The following is a 20,477-nucleotide window of genomic DNA, read 5'->3' as shown; positions in this document are numbered from 1 at the left end:
CTCCGTTATTCTATCTGGCGACTGTAGATATTTCATCTAAAATGTGGCTTTTTTTGCGTGAAGCATGATGTTACCTTTGAAATGAAAAGCGCGATGGCGTCTAGACACTTTATTACATTTACAGTGACACTGTCGACAGTCAGGATCCGTCGTCGCGCTAGAATAAAGAATAAAGTTTTCTTCCACAAAAAGCTGAGTAGATATACACGACCGTTCAAAGGTTTGGGGTCACTTAGAAATGTCCTTATTTTTCAAAGCACTGTCTTTATCAATGAAGATCACATTAATTGAATCATAAATACACTCTCTACATAGTTAATGTGGTACATGACTATTCTCTGGTGTTTAATGAAGTCTCTTCATAGGTGTATAGAGGCCCATCTCCAGTGTTCTAATGGTACATTGTGTTATCGCCTTAGAAGACTAACGGAGGGGTAGAAAACCCTTTTTATGTGAGCGCAGCTGAAAACAGTTATGCTGGTGAGAGAAGCTATAAAACTGGCCTTCCTTTGAGCCACAAGAAAACAACATTAATATTTACTATAAAAATCATTATTTATAGCCTCGTCAATGTCTTGACTATATTTTATATTCATTTGATAAATAAAAGAGAGTTTTCATGGAAAACACCAAATTGTCTGGGTGACCCCAACATTTTGAATGGTAGTGTACATTTATATAAAGAAATAAAATAATGAGGGAGCCGTACCTGGCCGCTCATACGCCGGTGATCTGAAAACAGTCCTGACTGGTGGAGCGGATGGTGACTTTCCTCTGCCTCCCGGCCTTGATGTAGAGGTACTTCCTGGGTTCCACCACGGAGCGCAGGCCGTAATGTTCCCCGCTGTGGAGGCTGTACCTCTCAAACCAAGGACTCTCAGTCAAAACTATCGGGGCGTCGATCTTCTCCAACTGCGAACACACACAGGGACAATAAATATATGCTACGTACATTAGATATAAATATATCTGTATACACACAGAACAGTTATGGTTCTTAAACGTTTTTAAAAGGCTTTGTAGTTCTCAAGAACCATCAACTACTGAAGAACCATGTTTTTCATTTGAGGCACCTTTATAGGTTATTTAAAGATCTCTTTAAGGTAATGGTTCTTTAAAGAATCCTGGTTTGAAAGGTTCTTTGTGGAACCAAAAATGGTGCCTTAAAGAACCATATTTTTAAGGTTCTTTGTGGAACCAAAAATGTTTCTTAATAAATACATCATCATTCTGAATAACCGTTTTTGGTTCCAGGTGGCTCCTTCATTAGTCTGTGTTTTTACCTTTAAGTCTTTTCCAACCACCTTCGGGAAATAGAACCCGTCCGATCGCTCGAATTTGAAAGCCAGCTGATTTTTGTCGTTTATCAAAACGTCCACCTGCGGCGCTGCGGACGGAGAGCGAGACCAGACATCGAGTCATTTGCCCCAAAGTAACCCGCCAGAGTTCAACATGGAAATGAAGCGACGTGAAGCCACTCGGGGCCGAGTGCGATCGACCAATCGGGTGACTCTGCACGACGGTTCCTCTGCTGCTTTCCGGTCGTAACCTTCACATTTACCGTTTTGGGGATCTTGACCCGCGACGGCACACAGCATCGGTCCGTCGCGGAACTTCCTGACTGTCAGGAAGCGACCTCCTTTGCTTCTCAGGACGAGGGAGCGGCGGACGGTGATCCCCATGCTGTCTCTCCGGTGGCGTTCTGGGGGGGGGGCAAGGAGAGAGAGTGTAGTGTAATTTCATCTACTTTATAATGTCAGATTATCTCAAACATGCAAGTCAGAGCTCAAGGTTCGAGAATCTGGGTGACGTGCCTCGGTTTGGGTTTGAACCTCTGAAAGTCCAAGTCCACGTCCCTGAGTGTAGATAAGAACCTGTGTAACGGGCCTCGATTCAGGTTTGGACTTAGGGGGTCCACGTCCCTGTGTTCGACCTGGTATGCCTGCGTGTGATTGGACCACAAAGGCCGGGAATAATGAACACCTCCTTGTTTGTTGTGTATAAAGCTTGTGGTAGAATGCATTATCGGCAGACTTCTCTCAAATTCGACCTCCTGAGAGTCTCCATACGTCCCAGGAGCCTGTTTTTGACATGTATCTTTAAGAATAAAACTGAATATTCTTGGAAATACAGTCAGGGTTTTTCCTGCATAGAGAACATTTGGGCGCGCGCCTACGCTGTTTTCCCGAGCGCCTATGACAAATCCCGAGCGCCTAAGGCAAAAAAAGTCCGCGATGAAAAATATAAAATAATAATGTGTTCATCAGGTGCATGTCAGCGAATATGTTCTCAATAGTATGTTTCAAGTCGGCGACAGTCGAACCCTCATTCTGTTTTGATCAATAGTAATCGAGTTCAGTGTTTCCCCTAGGTTTACAGCTTCAGGGGGGCGGGACTAGTGCCGCTAGCCATGTTGCTAAGCTTAATTTAACACTGAGGTGTGCTCACCTGTGTGCGCGCATCTCGGCTGAGGGAGGCGCGCGCCGGCATCGGAGCTCTGGCGCGCGCGAGCCGAGAGGAGTTGTTGACGGGGGGGTGCGAGTGTGCTCACCCGTGTGCGCGGATGTGTGCGCGCATCACGGCAGAGCTTCGATGCAGGCGCGCGCATCGCTCTCTTGGGGATTAATAAAAGTGTATATTCATATTCAACGAGAAGTGTTGAGGGGGGGGCAGGGTTGCCAGGTCTGTGTGACAAAACCAGCCCAATGGCCAATCAAAACCAGCCCAAACCAGCCCAATGGCCAATAAAACAAGCCCAAAAAACAAGCCCAATTTCAGAACTCAAAATATGCCTGTGCCAAACCATATACACTGCTTCTAAAGTCCAACAGCATTGCTATCATTGCCAAATGTATTGTAATATCTACAAAGTAACACCAAATGGTTAGTATGCCAGCATTAAAAGCAGTTTTCCCGTAACAGTTATTTCCCCTATGTCCTAAAATGGCCTTGTGCAATTAGATACAGATATTATCATAAATAAAATATAGCTCTGTGAACGTGAAGACCAATTCACTGACGGACAAACTAACCTGTTGCTTTGTCTTGAGGCTTTCTCTTCCCTTTTCTCTCTTCCTCCCTGCCTGGACAACATGAATGTACTGTTTTTACTTCATATGCATTTACTGTAGTTAATGCAATACCTTATTTCAACTGAAACACCTTATTTTTATCATATACTTATAGTTCATACATGTGTAAATAGGCTATGCATTTACTGAATTAAAATAATTTCAGTTTACCTGTTTGACTTGTAGAAGGTGCCTTACAGTAAAAAAAGAAAAAAAGAGAAAAACTCCTTGAAATGGAACTATTTACAATTTCCAATGTCTTTTGTTTAGACGCTTTGAGATCCCTCGCCCTCTTGGTCCTTGTCATACATGTCTGTACTGAACAAGGCCAGCATCTCTCTGGTTGGCTCGAACTGGTGGCAGCAGATTCCATGCCTCTGCATGAAGGCCCGAATGCGAAGGATGTTCTCCAGAAGGCTGTCTTTCATTCGATTGCGCAATTTGGTCTTGATCAAATTCATCTCCGAGAATGTGCGTTCCACAGCTGCGTTGCTGAATGGCAATGCCAGAAGTGAGAGGGCAAACGATCCAAGCTCATCAAAGTCCTTGTCACCGGCAGCATCAATGTGATTTTTCACTTCAATCCAGAACTGTTCGGTTTTGCAGTCTTCTGTATTCTCCCACTGAAGCGTGTCCAGCACTTTCCACTGTTGATCAAGCTTGCCGAGGTTTCCTGTGTACAGGTGCAGAAATGACAGAGATGCTAGCTGGGGTTTTTTCTGAACACTGAGCACCGTAGATGGACTCAAGACCCCGAGAGACTGGAGTTGCTGCATGTTGGTAGGCAGACGTTGTTTCATTTGCTTCGCAAATTCAAGCAGGTATTCTTTGCAACGTTGTTTGACGTTCTCTGCTGCTGGTGCATGTAGATTTGCATTCTCCAGCTCCATCTGGAACCGAATTCCATAATCAACAGCGGAGAGAGGCAGCTGGTTGGTTTCAATGGCCCCGTCAAAGGCTATGATCTCTGTCCACCTTGAGCTGTCCAGGACCACGGTGCTGATTTTTGTGACTCTTCGTAGCAGGCTCAGATAGAACGTGATGAGTTTGTGGAAAAGCCTGCATGGATTTGTGTTTTCCATCTGAAACATCTTGTTCACTCGGTTTGCCTCCTGGACGATGGGCTGAAGGAACACTCAGTAAAGTTTGTTGACTGGATCAGAGTACATCTGAAAGACAATCTCCGCACTGTAGCTTCGGTCCTTGTCTTTTGCCAACTAGAAGTGCAGTCTGAGCTCTTCGTACTGGTCGAGCACCCGATTCAGGCACGCGCTGACAGCTAGCCACCTTGTGTCTGAAAGTTGGAGGATTTTTAGTGGAGCTTCTCCAACGTTAATTGTTTCATAAAGTTGCCTGTAGTTTTGCTGGCGGAGAGTACTGTGTGAAAACCACGCATAAGTTTGCGAAATCTGGTATTCTATGTTTCTCGGCAACACACGCATTGCATATGAGGAGCACAGCTGAATCGAGTGACACACATTTCACAAACACGACGTTGGGGTTGTGCTCTCGAAATTTTGTGAGAAGTGAATGGTTCTTGCCGCACATAGTATTGCATCCATCGGTTGCGAGCCCGATGCATCGTTTTGGACACAGCTTGCATTCTTGCAAAAAATTCAGCAATGCTTCTGTTATTGAATTGGCATCTCCGCCGTCTAAATTTTTGATACCAGCAAAAGTAGACACAATGCGCTGCTGTGTTTGGCTGTCGTATCTTATGACAACAGCAAGCAGTTTTTGCATGCCCACGTCGGTACTTTCATCGATAATTAAATAATACAGTTCTTCCCCTATATCCTTTAGAAGCTGGTGCTGCATGTCTGGGCCGATTACGTTGTTTATGAGTGCAGAGCATTTCGTCCTGTGCAGTTTGATGTCCTTCTGTGCAATTTCACCAACAAGCTCTCCCAAGTGATTCACGGTCAAAATGCTTGAATGGCAAGCAATGTGCGCTGTCATTTTAAGCTCGGCTAACTTCACAGAGTGGTCAATTCTCACTGTGGTTATGCCACTGTCAAACAATGTACGCACTCGACAACTGGAGAACGGAGCAGCATTTCGAATGTGTTTCCCAGTTTTGCTGTGGTTTTGGAGATCACTGTGGTGCGCACGAATCTCGGTTTTGCAGTACCGACAAAAAGCTTTGGTATTACATTACATTACATGTCATTTAGCAGACGCTTTTATCCAAAGCGACTTACAATAAGTTGGTATCATCCCCAGCCACACGTTCTATCCATTCTTTAATTCCGTTTTCACTTTCCCATTCTTTTGTATATTTCTTCCCGTATTTAGCCCACTTACCGGGTGGCATGTTTCTCCAGTGTAGCTAGCTACACTAACTACCAGACCAGAGTTGGGATCGAGCGGGTCGCGGGAGACTGAGAGCGGCGAGAGCTTTAGGTGCGTGTGTGTATGTGGGCATGTCCCATGTCCATGTGTGTACGTGCTGATCTGGAGTCAGTTTGGTAGGATTTGGGTAGAAATAAATTATTTCATTTAAAATATGGATTTTTATTTAAAGATATTCATGTAATTTGCATGCAAAATAGGTCTACCCGAACCAGCGGACAACAAATTCAACCCGCGGCAACACTTCAAAAGGAGCCCAATTCCGCAGTTAAACCGCGGAATTGGCAACACTGGGGGGGGGGGGAGATCAGGCTTCTCTCGGCGGCCACACAGCGCGCTGAGGGCCGGAGCTCAGAGGTCCCGCGAGCAGGACCTCAAATCTCCGTCGCATATCCTTATTAGGCTGAATCTCGATAAACCGACCACAGATTTGATGCTTAAACTACTAACTTCTCGGCTGAAAACATCCTTAAATTACATTCCGTGACTCAACAACAGTAGTATTTAGAATGTACAGACAAGAATGCATAAAAAACGCTGTTCGTCTACAGATCCAAGTGCTAGGGATCGATTGCTTCTGTCTTGCTCTCCGACTTGACCAATCCTGTTCAACAATGAGGTTCGGACCGCCCAGCTCATTTGAATATACGGACACATAAATGTCACACATAAATAAATGAAGAAATACGTGTGGACACATAAATAGAGATATAAATAAATGAAGAAATGTAGAAATACATTTATTTAATGATGTCCTGTTGAGTTATAACTTATATTTATTAATTTCTGTTTTAATTTCTGTATTTATACATTTATTCTTGTATTTATTTATTTATTTATACATTTATTTAAGCATTTATTTATTTATTCCTGTATTTATTTATACATTTATTTAAGCATTTATTTATTTATTCTTGTATTTATTCATGCATTTATTTTTTTATACTTAAGTAATTTTAAGTCCTCCATAGACGTATAGATGTTGCGCGCTGTGCGCGGCAAACAATTTTTTGGGAGCACCGAAGACCCATTTTGACCCAGGAAAAACCCTGACAGTGTCACTCGGAGATTCTTCTTCATCATCAATTTCTTCAAACCACCTCCGGTCGACGAGAAGATACAACAAGAGAAAGAGCTTTTTATTAATTATTAATAAATGAAGCGTCATGCAGAGATACACAACCGTTCAAAAGTTTGGAGTCACGTAGAAATGTCCTTATTTTTCAAAGCACTGTTTTTTCCAATGAAGAACACATTAAATTAATCATAAATACTCTCTCTACATAGTTAATGTGGTAAATGACAATTCTCTGGTGTTTAATGAAGTCTCTACATAGGTGTGTAGAGGCCCATCTCCAGTGTTCTGATGGTACATTGTGTTATCGCTTTTATTGTATTATCTATACTATTAGCGTTTAAATTTTTTGCCAAAGGAGTAAATACAAATGTTAAATTCTGAGCTTGACTTGCTATAACGTAGATTAACGGTAGACATTATTAGACAGATCACACTCTAAAAAGCCCAACTTTAAATTTGTTGTCCTAACACCTTTTTTTTAAGTTGAGTCAACAAATGCCTTTGAAAAAAGTTGAACTAACTCAAAATGTCAATTTCATTAATAAAGAGTGGAATCCACTTAAAATGTTAAGTTGAGAAAACTTAATATAGTGGTTTGGGCATCTGCTGAGGTAACTAAGGCCACTGCGCATGTATGTCAGTAAACACACACACACATATATATATACAAATACATATATATGTAAATACATATACAGGACTGTCTCAGAAAATTAGAATATTGTGATGAAGTTCTTTATTTTCTGTAATGCAATTAAAAAAACAAATGTCATGCATTCTGGATTCATTACAAATCAACTGAAATATTGCAAGCCTTTTATTCTTTTAATATTGCTGATTATGGCTTACAGCTTAAGAAAACTCAAATATCCTATCTCTAAATATTAGAATATCATGAAAAAGTATACTAGTAGGGTATTAAACAAATCACTTGAATTGTCTAATTAACTCGAAACACCTGCAAGGGTTTCCTGAGCCTTGACAAATACTCAGCTGTTATAATTTTTTTTTTTACTTGGTCTGAGGAAATATTAAAATTTTATGAGATAGGATTTTAGAGTTTTCTTAAGCTGTAAGCCATAATCAGCAATATTAAAAGAATAAAAGGCTTGCAATATTTCAGTTGATTTGTAATGAATCCAGAATGCATGACATTTTTGTTTTTTTAATTGCATTACAGAAAATAAAGAACTTCATCACAATATTCTAATTTTCTGAGACAGTCCTGTATATACTACTTTAATCTTATATTTTAAATAATATAAAAATATTTTCTTTAGCCCCTGTTTAAAATACATTGGTTTTTGATACCATTGTTTGTTTATTATATTTAGATATGGATTAGATTTGGAAGGATATTGTCCATTGTTTAATGGCAGATTTGCTCCAGTTCAGGTTTTTGTCACTTATTGAATTAAAGGGAGCCTGTACCGTGAGAGCAAATGTTTCCCTGTATTTTGCTCAATTTATTTATTTAATTTAGCAGACTATGAAGATTGAAATACTATAATACTAATGTGTAGGAGGTGACTCTTGTATGAAAGTGGTATATTTTAGTTTTACAAATCTGCATAAAAATGTCTTTTGACTTTTAAATTGTATTGTTACAGAATGGGAAGAAAAAATCTGAAAATGTAAAAGAGGCGGTGAATATTTATTATAGTCTCTGTATGCTTGTTTTTGTGTAGAATACAGACCCGGAGGAATCTTACGTGAAAGGAGTTGAACTGGGAATACTGCAGAGTGGGTGGAGCGGGGGGGTGGTTCAGGGAACGGTGTCTGATTGTCATCAGCTGGACTGATTGGTAATCAGTCCAGCTGATGACGATCTGTGTTGGTTAGCTGAGTCTGTCTCCATAAAGGAGCTGGACAGACAGGAGATGAGAGGAGCGTGGAGAGCAGAGACAGAGTCTGCTGTCGGAATAAACCTTATTACCGAATATCCCTCTGGCTACTTGTTGCTTATTGGTGCTTTAGGGGTGGGGAACCTACTCGTGACGGCTACACACGTGTCACAACCATGTTCCAAAGATTGTTTCAGGCCTTGATTTTGGATTCACAAAACAGAATTTTTTCTTTCTGCAACCATTTTGATTTTTAAGGATGTGGCCCCTCATACTCTGCTGTCTATGTTCAAGTGTTGACACCTGGAATTCATATAGTTATGCAAACAAATGTTTCATCATGGCCCCAGTTCATGAAGAAAACCCACAGTGAGTTTGCCTCAGCAGCTGCTAAAGGAAGACTACAGGGCCTTTAGATTGTATCATGGTGGAGTTAATGGTTGACAAAAAAGAGAAAACATTTCTGTTTAAACCAGTGGTCACCAACCTTTTTGAGCCCAAGATCACTGACCTCCACCTTCATGACCAGCAAGATCTACCTATTGAGGCGTTGAGAGAAAACGACGGTCCAGACTGGACTTATGACTTGAGGCTTTTTATTTGGCCTAATTCTAATTTAATGAAATCAAAACACATTGGTCCAGCTTTCAAATTGATGAGACCAGGAACACAGAATTTAAGTGCAATATAAAAAGTAAGATATTTGTTCACCACACACAATATGAACAAGAAAAAACACATTTCAATGAGCAGCTGGATAAACTACCAATATAAATGTTGTATTTATTTACATTACGACACTGACAACATGATCAGTCAGTGCAACTCATGTAAGTTCAGCTCTCATCATAATGCCATCAAGTCATGTGACTCCAGTCAGTGTGATGGCTGTGACTGAACTCTGTCTGTGAGCTTGTAGTTAGTTCATCAGCACAGACAGACAGTCTGAGGCCGTCTGTGAGCTGCTGTCAGTAATCCAGCTCCTGGTCTCTGATTTGGTGATTTTCTCAACTTCACTGACGAGTTTTTCGGGGCAAATGTGGTATTCATGAAAGTTTTATCATCTGGGACTGGTTCTGAAGTCAGCCCGTTGGTGAATACATTCACATCAGCTCTAAAGACATCCTCAGATTTAAATAATTATAATAATAATAAATATGAGAATCACCATTTGTGACTCCTGCATCTGTGCTTTTTCAAATAATAGAATAAATATAATTGCAATCACTTTCAAGTAAACCAGATTGCTCCATCAGACAAGAAAAAGCTCAATGTTGAGCTTTTGTTTTGAAGGACAAAAGCAGAAAAGCCGATCTCACGGAGGTAAGACCTGGCAAATCGCCAATAATCTCCGCAGTTGCGCATGCGCAGGCGTAACCTGTAAATGCCGTAACGTAAACATTTACACTAAGGTACAGGCATTACAACATTTATTTATTGATGACGTAGTTGTATGTCCTTGTACTTTGAACTTGTGTAATATGTAAAGTTATGAATAAAGGTCTTTCTGCATTTCTATGCGCCTCACTTGTGGTACGCTCTTTCGGGGAGCACAGCTGACAACACGGCTGTCAGAGAACCCGCTTTCAGGCGTTCATTAAAATCAGGCGGAGATCTTTTCTGACGTCGATGTTCCAGTCAGGAAGAAAACGTTTCAGAAGACACTTCAGAAAATGTTCGAGAACGAGGAACAATGTGTTTCTGATTTTATTTTCATTTTATTTTGGAGATCGACAGGGAACGTCTCCGAGATCGACCGGTCGATCGCGATCGACGGGTTGGCGACCACTGGTTTAAACATTCTGTTTAGGATGATTTATATTAATGTTCCATATGGAAGAGAACTGCTATATAACTGCTGAGTTGCAGCACCATTGTTTGTTTTTTTATGAATAAAAAAAGAATGAATAAATGTATATATCCGTCTTTTGTCATAAATATTTATGTTCTCACAAATATACCGAGAATATCGGTAATATGTGATTAATCATGATTAATCCACAGAAACCTGTGATTAATTTGATTAAAAATTGAAATCGTTTCACAGCCCTAATATATATATATATTAAATACATTTATATATATAAATTAATAAAACATGATCACGTGTTTTTGAAATGGTCGATGCTCTGGGTCACAGTATGTTTTTTTACATAGAAATTAAATTCATATTTTTGTTTTTTTGGTAATAATCGGATCAGGAGCACCAATCAAACGCCTCGTTATAGCGCCACCTAGAGGGACTTGTTCACATACGAAATAAAGAAATGGATCAGAGGAATCGCTGTGGCAAAAAATGTTTTACTTTTCAAATTAAAGATTGTTTAAATTATTGTTTCTGAATATGCCAAAAACAGTCAAATTTAAATCAAAGAATAATCTAAATGAGATTTTCACGCATTGGTTTCTATTTTTTATTCAGGAGCCGACTCACAATTATAATTGTAATTTTAGTGAATGACATTTTCAGATAAATTTGAAACTAATCAAATCATTAATAAATTGCCAAACTGTATAATAAGTCCTGTATATTGATAATGTATTAATGAAAAGTGTATCAAAGTTGAACTGTTCCCACACAACTGTGAATACGACACACACGATAAAACGTGGGTTGCATCACTCTCTGTGCAACCTCACGAGCCCTTTGAGGAACGCTGCCCTCGAGTGGCCGACAGGGGAAGCGGACCAGAGAGTTCATTTGACAGGGACAAATAACTGGAACTGGATATTATTTAGTTTATTTTAGGGCTTATGTTACTCACATGACATTAAACTCAAATACAGGTTATTTTGAATCCTTAAAATAAAAATAAATGCTCGCAAAGTCTGTGGATCATCTTAAATGACCGGGGTCATGATTAGAGTTTTTTAAATGTTTTGTTCTGGCACTTTGAAGAGAGAACAATCCAGATAGATTTGTTCCCTACGGGGTCGGAGGTAGGAGATGTGCTTTTTGTGATTTTATGGTGCGCCGCCCCTTCCAGGTGTATTCGTGCACGTCGGGCTGTTGAGTGAGTGACCAGCAGCTGGCCGCTCTGTCCATTCACCTCACAGTTGCGTATTGATCAGACAAGAAGACACGCTTTTAAACTCGATTCCTATTGATCAAAACAGAACAAGGGTTCGGCTGTAGCCTACTTGAAACATACTATTGAGAACATATTCGCTGACATGCATAATCGCAGACTTATTTTTGCCTTAGGCGCTCGGGATTTGTCATAGGCGTTCGGGAAAACGGCTTAGGCGCGCGCCCACATTTTCTCTATGCAGGAAAAACCCTGTGTATATGATATTGAAAATAATTTTTTAAAATATTACCGCCTTCTAAATATTTAATTACATTAAATTAAATGATATTGATTAGTTATCTAGTTCATCTTCTGAACTGAGAGATGTTTCACCTCCAACACGACCCTGACGGCCTCTTGGAACATGGGCAGCACGTCCAGATGGCCCTCGAGCTCCAGCAGGCGGGCCCGGCAGATCCAGTACTTGGAGAACTTCTGGGACACCGGCGGCAGCCGAGAGAGAACCTCCCTCACCGGGCCTGGAGGGCAACCCTGAGAATAATAAAATAAATAAAAATAATTAAGAATTAATAAAAAGGACAAGGAAAATAGAAATTCTTTATATAGAATAAATAAAATAAGATATATTTTTTAAAAGGCCAAGGAAAACCAGGGGATAGAAACTCCTCACGGGACGGCCTTTACCTCTCCAAGCAGTTTGATGCAGTCCGCCAGGGATCGGTCCACGGCGCTGATGAGGGACTGGGCATCGTCTTCCTCACTCATGGCACCCCAGAAAGGCTGCACCGCCGCCACGGCACGCCGGACCTGAGGTGTCGCCGGCATCGGGGGCCGCTTGTGTTAAGCTTCGTGCGTTTGCGGTGGAGATTTAACAGAACTTAGAAGAGTAGAAGGCTTTCTTTAGCCTTTCAATAGGCATAGTTTATTTACCTCCGTTCGTGGCATGACAGATGCGCCAATACTGCTGCCTTCTGCTCCGGTTTCATAATTAATTTTAGTCACATGGAGTCAGGATATAGGGTCAGTGACGTCACGCCCTGGACGCACTGTAGACAACATTGCCCTCTGCAGGACACAATGAGCAAGGGCGCACATAATAGTACAATATTTAACAGCTTGTAGGAAATGCCTTTGGCCTCCCGCCATGCCTGGAGCTTTCTCCTTGACACCCAAAACATATATATATATATTAATTAATAAACTCCTGTGCTTATAGTAGAGCAGAGGAGTTTCATTTAAAAGTCAATATTTTTTAATAATGTGAGACTTCTTGGACTCCAATACTTACATCCTCTCCTCCTGGGCAGCAGTCACTTTCTTCCCCTCTGTCGCGGGGACCTTCAGCGTTTTGGCATCCGCGGGCCGACCCGTACGGCTGATGGCTCCGCCGGGCCGCGGCGCCGTGTGGGACGTCCCCGGAGCGCTCGCTCTCTTCATCTCACCCATCCGTGTGGGAGGGGCATTGGCCGAACCGCTACGCCCCTTTCTGCCATCCGCCTTGTCCCGAGCGTTCCGGGTTGACAGTTTTCCTCCCGCCTCGGCAGCTGGCAGGACACCGCCTGACCGGGACCCGCACCGGCTCGCCGGCCCAGAAGGTGCTCGGGGGTCGGCTTTGCACGCTTGGCTCTTGTTCTGCCCGGCGCCTTTAGATCTCTGCTTTGGGAACCGGCCTGCGGGCTGACCGGGCGGCTTGAACGGCGCCGTCGTGGCTCTCGGTCCACTCGATGAAGGAATCTTCGAAGACGGCTGAGGATTTCTACTCACGAGGGGTTTGGAGGTCGACTGGTGTGTAACTTTCATCCCAGCTCTCGGCCTCTCGCGGTGGTTTAGAGCCGTGGCGGGAAACGGTTTCCTCTGCGTCGCGCCGGGCTTCCGGGAAACAGAAACCGGCGGCAAACTGCTGGATTGCGTCGTTTTTGCCACGGTAGCCGAGGTCGGCTTCAGGTGTTGACTCCGAACGCTCCTGGGCTGAGTCACCGCGGGAGTCAGTCCCGTTTTAGTTTTGACCATCGGGCCGAGACTCATCCGGACGCTGACCGCCGTCGGCGGACGCGACCCGGCACCGAACCCGCCACTTGGTTTGGTTACCGCCGGACGAGACGCACTCGAGTGGGATCTGCCGGAAGGCGGCATTCCCGCATCGGGCCGCTTCTTGAGCTGTACCGCCGCAGTCGGGTTGCGTCTGCCGGTCAGCGCCGGGGTCTGATGAGTCGGTCTCGGCCGGGCCGGAGCGCCGGCTGCAAGCGGGCGAACGGCATTCTGCCGTCCGATCAGGATGCTGGCTTTGACGCTCACTTTGTTTGAGTCACCGAATGTTTTCCTGGCAGCCTGTTTCATGGGTTGAGCCACCAAAGTGTTGGAGCCTCCGCGTGTGATCCGGTCCGCTGGAGCCGTGTTCTCTTTTCCCTGGAACAACAACATACACCGGAAAAAAGTCAGATTAAAAACCATCTGGTGTGAGAAAAAAAAAGAAGAAGAAAGTACATTACCTGCAGTGAAGTAGTCACGTGTTTCTTAACCGGAGCGTTGTCACGCAGGTACGGTCTGAGGAGTCACATCGAGATCATTCACCAACCGCAATGTCAGAATAATAAACACTTGATGGACACTTTGTGAGTTGTGATGTTGTCCTTACTTTGGGTTGGGTGGCTTCAGCTTTCCTTTTCCAGCCAAGTATTCGATAAACTTCAGTTTACGCAGCTCTGCAGGAATTCAGCAATAAATCAATACATAAGAATTCTTAAAACAGTCTGTATTTACTTCTGCAGCCACAGACATTTGATTGGCATGACAGCATCTTGCCAAGGAGGTCTGAAGTAATATTCTCATAGTAGCATTATAAGCTACTTGAAGTTTCTGTTTGGGTGACTTTGTTGTTATTAATACTCGACCTGCTATGCGCAAGACGGAAGATATCCAGTGCTAAGCACCGCCTCTGGCGGTCAGGAAGGATGAAATAGAACATTATACACAAATTAAAACACAGTAACAACACAATCAATGAATATGACAGAGTATATAAATAGTTGGTAGTTGGCATATTTCACGATCGAGACCTCCACGATCCATCAGGCAGATGGAGGTAGAGAGGAGGAGTGGGCGGAGTCTCAGCAGGGCCATGGCATAGTTGGTAGTAGGCATATTCCACGATCCATACCTCGATGATCCATCTGGCAGATAGGATCTATGACGTCAAAAGGACTCCGGGGAGGAAGCAGAGTTAGGAATGTGCAATAGAGAGATGAAAATTCATCCATAAGGAGAAAAAAGAGGAGAGAGGTGCTCAGTGTATCCTAAACGTCCCCCAGCAGCCTATAAGCCTATAGCAGCATATCTAGGGGCTGGACCAGGTGAACCTGATTCAGCCCTAACTATAAGCTCTGTCAAAGAGGAAAGTCTTCAGTCTACTCTTAAATGAGGTGACTGTGTCTGCCTCCCGGACTGAAGGGGGAAGCTGGTTCCATAAAAGAGGAGCTTGATAACTGAAGGCTCTGGCTCCCATCCTACTTTTTAAGACTCCAGGAACTACAAGTAGCCCCGCATTTATTGAGCACAGCTCTCTAGTGGGGCAATATGGTACTACAAGCTCCTTAAGATATGATGGAGCATCACCAATCAAGGCTTTGTAGGTTAAAGGGTACCTGTAGTGCAAAACAACAACGTGCTACATCCATTCGGCGCATCAAATAAATCATATTTACCCCGCCGCTATTGTCAACAAGTCACGCATAGCCCGAGGATTTACATTTCTTTGTCAACATTCCGAGTCCGTGGGCGCAGCCATTTTGCTAGTTATTTACTCCAGTTCAAAGCTAACTATGACGTAGAGTCGTTGAAAGGAATTCAGCCCATCCGGAGCCACTTCTACACGCGTTGCTTCTTGGGATAGATCGGTGGCCTCAAGAATTACACAATCTATATCAGGGGTGCTCAATACGTCGATCGCGGCGACCTGCCAGTCGATCGCGGCGTAGTATTGGTAGATCGCATGACATTAAAAAAAATTGGGCCGCCCCCCTGTCACTTTCTCTATAGCGCCACATTACAGCAGAAGCACGTCATTTCTGTCTCTACGTGTTGCGTTAACAGTCCTCTGCCCGCCGTCTCGTGTGCCGCGGAGCTCCCGACACCCGGTTTGCGCGCATCGGGACGGACGGAGCAAAGAAAAAGTCACTAGCACCCCCGAACATGTCGGCCGAACATTGCATCAATGAAAGACATCTCCAGCGCTGGCTTATGCGCGATGTAGCTCTCAAGCTCACGCTTTGTGTGAAGCAGATGAGGTCTAATGACACTATATCATCGGACATAAGTTCGTGCTCTTTACAACAAATGCACTCTCTGTCTGTTTTTTGTGGCACACATTTCCCACAACTGCACCAAACGTCCGCCGACTTGCGTGCACGGTCCGCACGGTGAAGCATCTGGACCGGCGGTCCTTCGGCATCAACTTCATCTGAATCATCGCTATCATCGCTGTCACAATTCACTAAATGTGGATAGTCTGCTTTTAAAGGTTCAAACAAGTATCCAGTTGCTGAATCAGACAATCTTTCATCGTCCATATTCTCAATCTCTCAGCATTTGTTTGCGAGCGCTCGACGTTGTTTACATTGGTTTCTGAACACATCCGCTGTGGCTGGCTGTCGATCTCTCAACGATTTGACGTCACACCACCCGCGACATATTCAAGCTCCAGTGCAATGTCGCATGTCGGAGTTGAGGACTTTGAACAGCCTAAACTACGTATTGTTATTGAATACTGGACCGTCAGTGCATGAATAACCTTTAGAAACACATTATCTTTTGATCTGGCTACATATTGTTTTGCACTACAGGTACCCTTTAAGAGAAGAATTGTAAAAGTGATTCTTGATTTTACTGGGAGCCAGAGCAGAGCAGCTAATGCAGGAGTGATGTGATCTCTTTTCTTAGTTTTAGTGAGAACACGAGCTGCAGCATTCTGGATCAACTGGAGGGACCTAAGAGACTTATTAGATCAGCCTGATAATAAGGAGTTGCAGTAATCCAGTCTAGAAGTAACGAACGCGTGAACCAATTTTCCTGCATCTTTTTGAGACAAGATGTGCCTGATTTTTGAAAAATAAAGTAGATGAAAAAATGCAGTCCTTGAGATTTGCTTCAAGTGGGAGTTAAAGGACAAGTCCCGATCAAAGATAACGCCAAGATTCTTTCCAGTGGTGTTGGATGCCAGGGCAATGCCATGTACAGAAACCACATCACCAGATAATTGATCTCTGAGGTGCTCAGGGCCGAGTAAAATTACTTCAGTTTTGTCTGAGTTTAACATCAAGAAGTTGCAGGTCATCCATGTTTTTATGTCTTTAAGTCATGCTTGAATTTTACTTAGCTGGTTGGACTCCTCTGGTTTGATAGATAGATATAATTAGTTGGAATGCTTCAGCAGTCCAACTATTGTTCTTGTCTTCTTTAATAAACGTATTATTCCATTTATTCCGTACCTTTTTTGTCCCTCTTCTAGTCCTTCATATATTCAGCTATTTAAACCATTCAAATATTTAAAAAATGCAGCGTCTTCAGGAATAGAGGGGAATGACTTTTCATATTTCTAACTCTTCAGCTGTTGATATTATAATATTTTATGGTTATTATTTTGAATGGGATCACAATGGAGAAAGTCTTCAACTTTAAAAGTGTCTAAGATCTTCATACTTTCAGTTAATTCAATCATTTTTTTATTTTTATTGTTAATCCGCTTAAACTTGTTCAAATTTAAAAGCTTACAATATCAGCATTAAGCTAAAGAAACAGTTCCACCTTCCACCATGTTGACAACATTGTTAGCTCAAACTTTATAATTCAGCTTCTTTTGATAGCTCTTATAGTTATTTAACTGTCCCCGTTTTAGTTTTATGTGTTTTTCCGCTCCTCCTGGAGTTTTCAATGGGTGTGTATGGGGAAGTCTAGAGCTGTGACGTCATCGCTAGAGGGGACAGCTGGTCAGGATCAAGCGGAAACTATTTTTGTATATCGTCACTACGGCCACAATTCTTACTCTTTAGGCATTATTTTCTGGTAAAGTAGTAGAGAATAGTGTGCTTATCGTAGACATGTGACTGTGGAATCCAACAGTTTCCCAGATTTTTCTAGAGAAGCCTTAACGAGGGGAGAAGTCCGGCTTTCTCCTCAGTCATCTCCATTGAAAACCTGACGACATTTTAACTTTTTTACAGCAAGCAGGAAAACTTTCTAAACTGCGATTAAACTCATTTCTTAACCTAAAACATATTAAAGGACATGTAAACGTTCACACAAGCCTTGAGCATCTCCTAATGTAGACGCCTTTAGAATCAGAGTTATGGTTCTGTCAAATCCAAAGGTTCTGACACGTTGCTTTGATCAGATTCTGAGCTGTCTGTCTCTGTCACACAGGTGTTTCACGTTAGGCTAATCAGTGGCGGATCTCACACACACTCTTGTGTATCTGTTATTGTGAGACCCACACACACAGATCAACGTTTGTGTGCGTGTGTGTGGCCCAGTCTTTAAATGGAGAGATATCAGCTCAGAGTTTCTCAGGTCACATTTAACCCACAAAAATAACAAACATATCCGTGCGTTCGGCTGAATCTTTCCTCTCTATTGATTATACTATTTTGGTGATTTGATCATGTATTTTTAACAGGGTTTAACAAATACTTTTGGAGAAAATCCACTCAATGTTTAGATCTCGTCTATCCTTCACCATGGTTTCTCCCTCTCTTTTTTTATTTATCTTTCTCCTTCTGACTCAATTTCCTTCTCTCTCTTGTTCTCAGGTCTGACTTTTCCCCCCCTCTCTCATTTCTTGGATTGTGATTCATATCTTTGAATATTTAGAAGATAACATTTTGCTTATCTTTTCCAGTTATACATTTCCACCCAATATGTGTGTGCTTCAACATTTTCAGCAGGAAGTTTCCCTTTATGATATGTTCAGATGTTTACGCTATTTTCAGCCAATTTCAGCTGTTGGCAGCTATGTTCAGCTTTAAAAAATATATATTTCAGCTAATTTCAGACATTTTCAAACATTTTGAGCAATTTAGTATATATTTTTCAGTTTCAAGCTTTCAGATGTTAGCATTCCAATGCATTTTCAGCAGGAAAAGCATTTTCTAGTCTAGTATCATCTGCATAACAATGAAAGTTTATGGAGTGTTTCCTGATAATATTGCCCAAAGGAAGCATATATAAGGTAAATAAAATTGGTCCAAGCACAGAACCTTGTGGAACTCCGTGACTAATGTTGGTTCTGGATGAAATTACATCTCTCCATCACACATTAATAACTCTGCAAGTGTAGTCATTGTATTTGCTCACGGATGACTTTAATGCAGGGAGGATCCAGCACTGATAAAGAACTTAAATCAAACATACTATACGTGTGAGCCCGACTCAGAGTAGCCTCTACATTCGTCTGCATGTTAAATAAAGCACTCCCTGGTCCTCCGCCCATTACAGTTAATCACAATCAGTTACTACACAACACGGCAGCCTGGTGAAGTGTTGGGGCAATGAGTAATACAGTTGAAGAGTAATGTTACGGATGCGTGGTGCGGAGGACCCAAAAGCAGCAGGAGTTTCTCGAAAAAACAGAGTTTATTCTGAGGACAGGAACACGGACAACACCACACAGGAACAAAAAAAGACGATCCGACACCAGACAAACAGGACACAGATTAAATTCACAGGGGAACGAGACACAGGTGGAAACAATCAGGAAAGAAACAGACAAGCACAGGGAGGGAAGAGCAGGGAAACAGGAAACAAGACAGGGACTTCAACATAAAACAGGAAACACTCAAATCCTAACTACCCCCCCCCCCCCTTAAAAGACGGCTTCCAGACGTCCCAAAGTGTTCAACACGGGTGGGTGGAGGGGAGCCGGAGGAGGGGCCAAGGGTATGACGGCCGGAGTCCGGGGGGCGGGCCGGAGGACGACCACCCGGCCGAGGGACGCGTTCCGGGGGGCGGGCCGGAGGACAGGAACGGGGAGCTAGAGGACCGTGACCAGGCGATGAGACCGGGGCTGGACACGGGGAACCGGGACTGGGCGGGACGGGACACGGGGAACCGGGGCTGGGCTGGACGGGACGGGTCACGGGAAGCCGGCGACTGAACAGCCAGAAGTAGGAGCCAGGGATGGAGACGGGACAGAGGGAACTGGAATACCGGGGACTAGAACCGGCGACGGAACACCGGGGGCTGGACCAAAAGCAGCAGGAGTTTCTCGAAAAAACAGTTTATTCTCAGGACAGGAACACAGACGAACACCACACAGGAACAAAAAAAGATGATCCGACACCAGACAAACAGAAGGACACAGATTAAATACACAGGGGAACGAGACACAGGTGGAGACACAGGTGGAAACACTCAAATCCTAACAGGTAAGAGATTACAAACCTTTGCCTTCGGGGAGGCCTTGTTGTAGCATGTTGCTCTAATCTTCACACGGCTATCAATGTAGTAAGACAATCAAATGTTTTATGATTATTGGTGTTTAAAGCACAGGCTGAAGAAATGCCTCACAATGCAACGCAATGCAGTGGCAATGTATTTATGTAACATGACTAGGGTTGGGTAACTAAAGCCGGTGCCAATGTCCGGACCGAAATGCAACGCACATTCCGGTGCTTCCTTTCGGTGCCTGAGCCGATTGAAATAAAAAAAACAATTATTTTGAACTTCTCAGGTGACTCCGCCCTGTCAGCAGGTTACAATAGCCTATCATATTTAACTTTGAAAGCGGAGGCATGCGCCGTGTGTGACTGCGTGAGCCCGAGCACATCAGCGTCAGGCTGGGCGCGACGGGGAGGCCGTCACCGGTCCCCCTGAACACGTGGAGACCGATGATGACGAACAGCCGTAACTCAGATTAGTACCGGAACGTTGATTGCAAGTCTTGCATTCATAAAAGTAGGCAAACAAATAATAAATTAGCCATTATAATCATGTTTAAGCTAGCTCGTAGCTAGCGCTAGCTACGAGCGTGACAGTCTGCTAGCAGATGTGTTGATGTACAGCGATCCCGGCTGTATACCCGATGTTACCGGGAATATAATGACGGAGGAAT

The 20,477-nt window shown here is 43.1% G+C and overlaps 1 protein-coding gene across 1 annotated transcript; it reads right to left on the bottom strand.

Annotated features, from left to right (window-relative positions):
- Positions 1 to 1,668: 1,668 nt before the first annotated feature.
- On the bottom strand, positions 1,669 to 19,838 carry LOC130196078 (cytoskeleton-associated protein 2-like). The gene is made up of 10 exons (XM_056417939.1): positions 19,808 to 19,838; positions 14,013 to 14,079; positions 13,867 to 13,921; positions 12,666 to 13,783; positions 12,498 to 12,538; positions 12,062 to 12,216; positions 11,750 to 11,908; positions 3,243 to 4,195; positions 3,033 to 3,083; positions 1,669 to 1,702 (listed from the first exon to the last, which is right to left on the bottom strand). Exons 1-8 carry the CDS (start codon positions 19,836 to 19,838, stop codon positions 3,338 to 3,340), a joined length of 2,484 nt encoding a protein of 827 aa, XP_056273914.1. The 3' UTR covers positions 1,669 to 1,702; positions 3,033 to 3,083; positions 3,243 to 3,337.
- Positions 19,839 to 20,477: the final 639 nt, after the last annotated feature.

This window comes from Pseudoliparis swirei, chromosome 7 (assembly GCF_029220125.1).
Source record: "Pseudoliparis swirei isolate HS2019 ecotype Mariana Trench chromosome 7, NWPU_hadal_v1, whole genome shotgun sequence".
NCBI classification, from domain to species: Eukaryota; Metazoa; Chordata; class Actinopteri; order Perciformes; family Liparidae; genus Pseudoliparis; species Pseudoliparis swirei.
Note: the sequence above shows the minus strand (reverse complement) of the source record. Positions and strands in the feature narration are given on the sequence as shown.